We start from the raw sequence: 9067 nt of genomic DNA, 5'->3' as shown, positions 1-9067 counted from the left end.
AGTGCTGGTGAACAGTGACATGAGATGACATGTCAGGTGTTTGGCAGAACACAAAAGGTAAGACAGGTGAAGTCACCCAACAAACTCCATTTTCATTATGGGAATATCAGTCGAAGTGGTGTTGCCGTTCACCATCTGCACATCTTGCATTTTGAGACACACACATACCTTTACTGTGTGCACAAACAATATTTCACACCACAAATGCTGAGCACAAATATACCTCCACCTCATTCCTGAATGTTTGTGGTTTGTTAATTATATACCTATATTATGTTCATGAGGCTCATTACACCTGATGCTCATTAGATTTGATGTCCATATAATTTGCGGCTGAATAAATTTAACTTTTTATTTGTATTTATTTATTTGATGCTTTATATTGTATATCATAGATGCTCACAATTAATATAAATTAATCGACAGTGGTGGAATGTAAGTAAATACATCTCCTCAGGTATTGTAATTTGGTACTTGTACATGCTATTAAAATCTAAAACTGCCCCCCATTCATTTGTTAAATAACATATTATTTAGTATTTATTGATTCTTATTTAACTATAGTGACTAGTTGCTCTGATGATTTAGGTTTCACACCAAACACGTGGCAGGCCTGTAAAATACATTTTATATCATGCATGTTACACATTAATGTGTGATCAGTAACAAAGACCCATACGCTCTGGCCCGCTGGTGTCAGGCTGTGTAAGGAGCTGCATACTTCCTTCTCCACCGCTGCAGTTCTGCTCTTTAATTTACGCAAACAGGTTCTTGTACTTGTTTTTCCCGCGGTGACACTTTGATGGCCCTATGTGGGACACGTTTCTCTTGTGCTGCTGGAGGTTTTCAGTCATCCAGGTCACGGTAATAATACGTTTAATGGCTGGTAACTGGACTTATCTCAGTTTCTTGAAGGCCTTTCCCCTCTCGGCTCCGGAGAACAGAGGAAGGCTTTCAGATGAGAGGTGAAACGCTTTCAACAATCACTTAGAATGTTCATCTTATCTTAAGGGTCATCATTTGATCCCCATTAGAGAGCGAACTGTGTATGTCGTGCACAGGGTCTGGATTGGACTGTAGTGTATTCACACTGTATTGTTCGGTTCCAGGGAACCTGCAGAGGCCACGTTTTAGAAAAACAGCCTGGAACAGCTCCAGTGTGCTCTGTTCTCTGAGCTTGGAGAGACACCTGGTGGAGACAGAGACACACACACACACACACACACACACACACACAGTAAATCCTGCTGGAAGATTGTAAGATGGATGAAGTTCTCTGTGTGTTTAAAAGGCTCTCTCTCTGTGACATCATGTAACATTTTCTGCACATTATAGTTGTGCACTGGGCTACACCGTAAAGGAGATCTTTAAGAGTGTCTTTAAGGTTGAATGGATGAAAATGGTATTATGGTAAATTTAAATACCTTTCTATGCTTTCTTCTTCCTCTTCTTCTTCTTCTTCTTCTTCTCACACACACCTTTATCCTTAGATTACACTTGATATATGTAATTATGATATGAACTATGTATTTCACGTATTCATCTTCGTCCATCTATTTGTGATACCTGTTTGCTTTTATGATTTCTTTCGGCTTGTTTGATTTTGCTGCGTGTTTTATTCCATTCTGCCAAACACTCAGTAACTGTGTCGAAATTAGGTTTGTTATTATCATTATTGTTGTAATTAATTATCATTTAGTTGGCTTGGTGCCAAAGTTTGTGTGATCGTAACATAAAAATAATCAACTGACACACCACATATGGTTTGGTGTCGGTTCATTTGTTAAATACCTCAGAGTTGTTGTTTTTTGTATGGCATTAGTAATTATTTGCTTAGTTTTCTATCTCTCCCATCTTATTATTATGGTTTCTTATCATATTCATATTATTATATTATTTACACGGAGAAAATGAACCGATGAGTTTCTTATCTGACTTGAAAGTGTTAGGGGGGGGAAATGCGTGTTATAGTGAAAAACTTTATTAAACACGCTGCAAAAAAATAAAAAATAAATCAGATCATAAATGTTACACGGCGTTACAGTCTGTGTGCAACAAACAACAAACAGAGAGAAGAGAGACCGAATCAATACGTTTAACGGCATTCTCTGTCAACCCTCCACTCTCTTATTCTGATAGTTCACTTGCATCTCTCTCCTCTTCCTGCAAGGATTGTGTGATATTGCCTCATGCACTTGAAAGGCCTTACGACTGCTAGGAGAGATACCAAGAGATTTCACACACGCACGCGCACAGACTCAGGCGCACGCGCCCTCCACGAGCTGGGGGATGAGATAGGCGGCTCGTGTTGTCTGTTGACTGCCGGGGCTTGATATGACTCCGGGCCGCGGGGCAGGAACACATGAGGTGGCTCTCAGTGTTCCTCTGAACGTGCGTCCTCGTTGTGTGGACGCTTCGGACTCGGCCCGGCTCCTCAAACCCGAAGAGGAGGAAACGGCCTGAGTGTTGCTTTTTTGGTTTTTTGTTGCGCAATGCTCAGGTGTCAATCAAAGCCGTGCCTTGATGTGCTGCCGTCCAGCGGTGAATCATGGGAAATCACTCGGACTCTCGACTGCATTGCAGCCCAAAAAAGAAGAGAGAGAGAGAGAGAGAGAGACAGAGAGAGAGGAGAGAGAGAGAGAGACAGAGAGAGAGAGAGAGAGAGAGAGAGAGACAGAGAGAGAGAGAGAGAGAGACAGAGAGACAGAGAGAGAGACAGAGAGACAGAGAGAGAGAGAGACAGAGAGACAGAGAGAGAGACAGAGAGACAGAGAGAGAGACAGAGAGAGAGAGAGACAGAGAGAGAGAGAGAGAGAGAGAGAGAGAGAGAGAGAGAGAGAGAGAGAGACAGAGAGAGAGAGAGACAGAGAGAGAGAGAGAGCGAGCGGGCAGGGAGCAGCAGTCATGGGCAGGGCAGGGCAGGAGTGTGGTGGGAGGGGCGGAGTCAGTGGGGTTTGTTCTGCATCTCTCTGTATCTCTTAATCCCACCCTCCTCTTCCACTCCGGGTGCTGATCTGGGTGCAGATCTTGGGCGTCTGTGGCAAGGCGTTGAACTGGCTGCGGGGACGAGCGCATAATGACCAGCATGCAGTGGAATAACAAGTCCAAAAGGCAGAGATCAATGATACTACATCACTGGTTTTATTTGGCTGTAATTTACCTGATGTATAATTTTTCCTGACATTGACATCGATTATTAAAAGGACCTGAATTTCAGATACATCAAATTGATCAATTGAAAACAAAATTCCCATGAAGTCGTACCGTTACCCAACAACGATTTATTGTTGCGTCAACAGGTGATTGTTTGTTCGCAAAATACAGCCGAGAGAGAGAAGAGAGAGAGAGGGAGAGAAAAAAGGAAAGAAGCCAGTGAACGTTTCTGTTTCTCAGAGCAGAAAAAAAAACAAAAACCTGAGCATGAATCACACTGGCAGGGGGGGAAAACAGAACTCAGAGAAAAGTCGCCAGCTGATGAGAAGAATAAAGTCAACTCAGTTAAATTGACGCGGTGGAGAATCTCAAAGCCATGCAGGTAACAGAATATTGCCTTCAAATAACACTCGCACATGCTTTTTTTTCCAAAATCAAACATGCATTGGGTATTTCAGTGGGGTAAAGAAGTGTAAATACTCAACATTTTTAGCAATACAAATTCTCTAAATGTTTTCTGATAATGAATATTTGTAGAGCATGTTACACACTTTTTCCAGCAATCCCTTTATTCAGTCGATTGTTTTTAAGCAAATGATAAATGAACATTATTGAGTAAAAATCAAAAAATATAAAATAAAATATATATTTCGTATGATCTGCCTCGATGCTGCCGATGTGTGTCACAAAAACCACAAGCAAATTCAATCACTACTACTAATTCAGAGCATTTTGTAAACGATCAATCATTGCAAGCGCAGACTCAGTCATCACAAGGCTGTGAGTGCAGTTCGGATCACAGTGGTCACGGACAAGTTCAGCATCTCCTCTAGAAGCCACCTCGCTAAGGCTTGTTATAGTTTAGTCACACTTCTCCTTTTCTTTCTTTTTTTTTTTTTTTTTTAGGAAAGGTTGTGTTTTTGTTCGGCCATCCTCTTGGAACAGTTCTATGTTTTGTTTGTTTTTTTAGAAAAGAACTACCAAAATCATGCAACTACCATTTTCATTTTTAGTGAGACAAAAACCAGTTGGTGCTCTTGACTTGATTTTTCTCTTGGTGGTGCTGGTTGGGAGGTTCGGACGTGAGGTCAGCGTGGGCGTATTTCTTCTTTTTTAGGCACTGCCATCCTGTTTGAGCCGCTGACTGCGAGCCTTGTAGACCTCGATCAGTAAATCTTTGACGTATTGGATTTCTCGCTCCACCGACTCCGCCTTGTCACGAAGCTCCCGGTTCTGCCCCTCGAGGCCGTGCAGCTCCTCCTCCAGAGAGTCCAGCTCCGCCCTCTTACGCAGCCTGTACCTGCCGAGGGAGAGAATGCCTTCTGTTGGTTGACAGGTTTTTTTTGCTACCTTGCATCTTTATTAATGAGTCGAGTGAGCGTGACCTCTGAGGTGCACTGGGACATCCCTCCCCTGAGAGTTTCATGATGCGCTGGTTATTACACCTCCCGCACAAATCATCACTCATCAATTTCTTCTTTTTCACAACATTTTAAAGACTTTTCTGTCCCATTTTTTACTCCCACACAGACAAACCACACTTATAGAACTGATTAGGTGGGGCTGGATTTGGCAGGCAGAGAGGGACTTTCCATATTCCTCCTACACTCTGCAGGACATTTAAAGCACTGGGCTGGCTGACTTGTGCATGACTGCTATGTTAACGCTGTAAAGTATTTCAGTATCGTCACCTCAGTAATAAGCTAAAATAAAAACAAGAATATGATCAGTGGTGATCCGCTGCAGAAATAACCTTACTTAGCTGTGATTGTAATTTTCTTTTCATTTTAACCATCATGCATGACTAAAACACCCATTTTAAGACTTTTTCTGGGAGGTTCAGGCACATTTTAGGAAAAACAGAGTAAGAGTAGAGCGGGAGGAGAGAGCAGGAAAAGAACTGAAATGAGTCAGGTGTTTACCTGTGAGCAGCAGTTTTGTTCTGGTCTCTCTTCTTCTGCTTCCTCTCTCCACTGCCGGACTCCAGGGGCGCGCCGGCCATCACCAGGGCTGGCTTCACAGAGCATGGCTCATCCTTTAGCCTCTGGGTGGGGCGGTGGATGGGGGCGCCCAGCAGCGCTCCCTCGCCCTCCCCTCTGGACAGACATTCATAGCTTTGGTCTGCAAGGCATTCTGGATAGAGGTAGTGGCCATGTTGGGGCTCTACAGCCTGTGCTTGTGACGGCTGATCTAGGTCACCTATAAAGCTATGGTAAGGCTCTGTGCTGGCCATGGACTGGTGGAAGTAGCCGTCACCGGCCACCATTGTCTCTTGGGGAATACTCCCAGAAAGTCCTCCATCTTTGCTGCAGTGCAAGACCTCGAGCCCCGCGCTGTCGTAACTTACATTGACCTTCACGTTGTGCATCAACTGTCCCTCTCGCTTGTGGTGGCTGTCGTACGAGCCACCGAGACAAAAACCTCGAGCAATCTCTTCGCTGCAAAACATTCCTTCTGAAAAACAATAACTTTCCTCTTCCTTCAACGATAAAGCACATTCTCTCACCTTCTTGACGCTGCCGAGGCTGTTCTTGCTCACTGTCTTCAGTGTGGAGTAGTGGTTCACAGACAGCTCTGTGCTTCCTGAGTAACTTCCCCTGGAGCCCCACGTATCAAGTCCAACTTCCTCCCCGACTTTCACCGCCTCGCTGATGATTCTTCGCCCGTTGTTGTGGTGGTAGCGGTGATGGTAGTTGTACGGAGCGGGGCGAGCAATTTTGGTTCTGCCGATGGGTCCGCCACAGAAGCTGGCCAGGTCCAGTTCCCCTGTTGCCAAGGTAACAACCACAGGGCTGGTTTCTGATTGGCTGGTCCCATATGAGCCATAGGGTAACTGATAATAAGACTGGGAGCCCATGGCTTGAGCACCCTTGTCACATTTTGAGGATTTCTCACACTTGTTTGTCGTGGATGTGGACTCGGAGCGGAAGTAGTCCTCCAGCTGAGCCAGCTCCTCCTGCAGTAGAGAGGTCATGACCTCCAGATCCGAGGGCACCTTGACATCTTGTTCTAACGGCGAGGGCGGAAGGGATGAGCTGGGAGAAGACTCGGTCGTCGACACAAATGAAGACAAATCAACTTTTTCCGTCATCCAATCTGAGTGACCATCACCTATAAAAATTCAAAATAAGAATCATAGAATCAGTAAAGCAATCCATTTTTTTCATTCAGCAGCTTGTGTAGAATAACTGACATAAAATCTACAAATTCAGGAAAAAATTCTTAAATCACGCAAGGTAGAGAGAATAAATGTAAAAAAAAAAAAAGGTAGTTAAAAATCAAGCAAAACATCCGACAAATCCAAGTGAACAACTAACCGATCATCTGAAAATGATTGAACAGCATCGTCTGCATTCGATAAATATCCACTTAGCTGTACTCACTGTACGACATTAGCCCCGTGCTGCACTGCGGCTCCGACCTCGGGATGTGGAAAAATAAAAAAGCGTCTTGGCAAAACTCACCAATTAAGTGCTGCCTCTCCGCTGGCTCCGCCCCCGACCTGGGCCGTGATTGGCTGCGGCTAGCCTGTCGGAGAGGGGGAGCGCAGAGCTCGCCCGTGGAAATGGGAGGAATTTTCCTGCGAAGGATCGATGCCGCCATTGTGTCGTCTGCTTCGATTAAATTGTTCAAAAGCACAAACCGTACGCTGGGTGGATGAAAGAGCTGTGAAAACACCTGAAGACCTGTGGGACCAACGACAAAGAAAAAGAAAATTTGACAATCTTTAATTAAGCTTTAAAATCAAATATTCGATTTATTGAAGCACTAATAATCCCCCAAATAACTAAAAAAAAAAAAAAAAATGTTGTTTTTTTTTTTTAAAGTAGTAAATTTACTTTAAAGCTTTATTGAGCTCCAATTAACCCAACCCACCACTTTCCCATTCACCTGTCACCTCATGCTGTGAAGCTAGTTATTGATTAATGACACCACAGTGTAATTATCCAGCAATGAGGTGCAGCACAACTGTAAGCTCACATACCTTGACAAACAATAAATGATGGGGAAAAATAACTAAACAACAAAAAAAACCTATAAAATATAATCACAAGACTTTGTTGTACACAATACATAAAGTGACTTGACAGTGTAATAAGTAAAATTAGTTAAAATAAATAAATTCACTCATTTGACGACATGTAAAAGTGACTGTGACGGGTTCCTTTAACAGGATGATAGTGTCTAAAATAAGCCGAGGGTGCAGGCAGACACTCACGGTGTTAAACAGCGGCTAAACTAAAACAAGACACCGCTGTCCCAAGTTAGCCCGGCGCTGCACGGCTCTGGTACTCACCCCATAGTTTCTGAGTAGTCTTGGAAAGTGCGTTGCAGCGGCAAAGCACGCGGAGCTTTATGTGGAGCAGCAGACAGTCAAGAGATTTTAAAAAGCCATATTTTCCCTTTTACAACCCAGGGACTCTTCATCAAGCGAGATTTCCACCGACAGACATGCAGACACAAAGTTTTTAAATCCGCTACTTCTCCAACTCCTGATGCCCGGACCGGATCACACTAGACGAGATTCATCCGCGGTTTACAGAGTTCAGCCGGCCCTTACGTCATCAACCTGGGGACTTTCCCATTATCCAGAGACCACACACACACACGCAAACACACGCAAACACGCGCGCACAGAAACACACACACACACACACACACTAACCTCTCCTCTTCTCGCTTACTGCACCTTTAAACGTTGTTTTCTCCTGTGTTTGATTCGAGTTTGCTCATTTTTATTATTCAGTCATTTTAAAGTATTTTCAATCTTTTTGGGATCAATCTTGGAAATGATAAATAACATACGAACGAACTTTTTAGTCTGTTTTCTTTATTCGGTGCTGTAGAAAGTACTGAAATCCATGTTTCAACGAGCAGCCTGCCGGTAGAAAGTCAGTGAAAGGAAAAACACTGCCTTACCGAACAGTCCAGACATTATGTAGTTAAAGAATAAGGGGAAAAAGCCGTTATTAAAACTCTAAAGTCACTTCTGGGGAGAACTGGGCAGACGGTTCAGCCGGGACTAGTTTCCGTAGCGCCGCGGCGGAAGGACACGGTGTTGCAGTTCGAAGGTGTAACTTTAGTTGCAGTCCTGTTGCATCAGATCCGCAGGGGATTCGCTGAGCGCTGTAACAATGTGGCCACACCATTGGTTTATCTGGGGGAACTTTCTTATTTCTATTGGCCTGCCGTCACTCTCACACTGATTGCCGCTCATCACGCATTAGCAGCAGCGTGGGGAGGTTTACCGTGAAGACCTCCGGCCACCTCCATCACACTGACCCAGACAGCCGCTTCACTCCACCGACAGATGGACATGTGTTGAGTTCATGTGTGCTCCCTTTTATACTAGTTTATGTGTCACTCTATGTGAATTTACTTCAGAAGTATTCAAGTCTAGAAAGCTAAACCCACTTGAAGTCCTTTGATCAAACTTTATACTGTCATTTGAGCACTTCATCTGCGGCTCCATGTACAAGCCATTTGTACTTACTCAGTTATTTGTTGTTGACGATATTTTAAAAACATTTTTGGCAAAATTAAAGTGGGTTTTATAAAGAAATATGGATATAGATCTGACTGTGTGGATAGTTGAGGATAAACTGATTATTTGACTACACCAGTTTATACGCTGGGGTACAGAAGCCCTTAAAGGTCATAGGTCAAACATATTATTTCCTCCGGTTTCCTGAGATGGGGAGTTATGTATGTCATTATCTAGGAATAACACATGTTTCTTCCAAAATGACGAGAGCATTTATCATGAAGAAAACCCTTGATAAGGTTGTGGAGCCTCACACACACACACACACACACACACACACAGGCACAAACACTGCTCTATGAGCTGGGTGCTCAAGTTTCAAAGAAAACCACCTGAACGTGTCTTTGGCTTGTATTAATGCGTGTTTGT

At 43.7% G+C, this 9067-nt stretch overlaps 1 protein-coding gene across 3 annotated transcripts; it reads right to left on the bottom strand.

Moving 5' to 3' along the window:
• Positions 1 to 3118: 3118 nt before the first annotated feature.
• Positions 3119 to 7677, bottom strand: atf5b (activating transcription factor 5b). Of its 3 annotated transcripts, none has more exons than XM_030406360.1 (4): positions 7451 to 7677; positions 6537 to 6839; positions 5076 to 6264; positions 3119 to 4453 (listed from the first exon to the last, which is right to left on the bottom strand). In XM_030406360.1, the coding sequence occupies exons 2-4, from the start codon at positions 6754 to 6756 to the stop codon at positions 4267 to 4269; spliced, it is 1596 nt and encodes a 531-aa protein (XP_030262220.1). In that variant the 5' UTR covers positions 6757 to 6839; positions 7451 to 7677; the 3' UTR covers positions 3119 to 4266. The 3 variants fall into 3 exon arrangements, with proteins under 3 accessions (XP_030262220.1, XP_030262221.1, XP_030262222.1); XM_030406361.1 differs by having other exon boundaries at positions 6618 to 6839; positions 7451 to 7676; XM_030406362.1 differs by lacking the exon at positions 7451 to 7677 and having other exon boundaries at positions 6471 to 6593.
• Between the last annotated feature and the right edge of the window lie 1390 nt (positions 7678 to 9067).

The sequence above is a fragment of the Sparus aurata genome, chromosome 2 (assembly GCF_900880675.1).
Source record: "Sparus aurata chromosome 2, fSpaAur1.1, whole genome shotgun sequence".
NCBI lineage: Eukaryota > Metazoa > Chordata > Actinopteri > Spariformes > Sparidae > Sparus > Sparus aurata.
The sequence above is the reverse complement of the archived record's forward strand: the minus strand, read 5'-3'. Positions and strand labels throughout refer to the sequence as shown.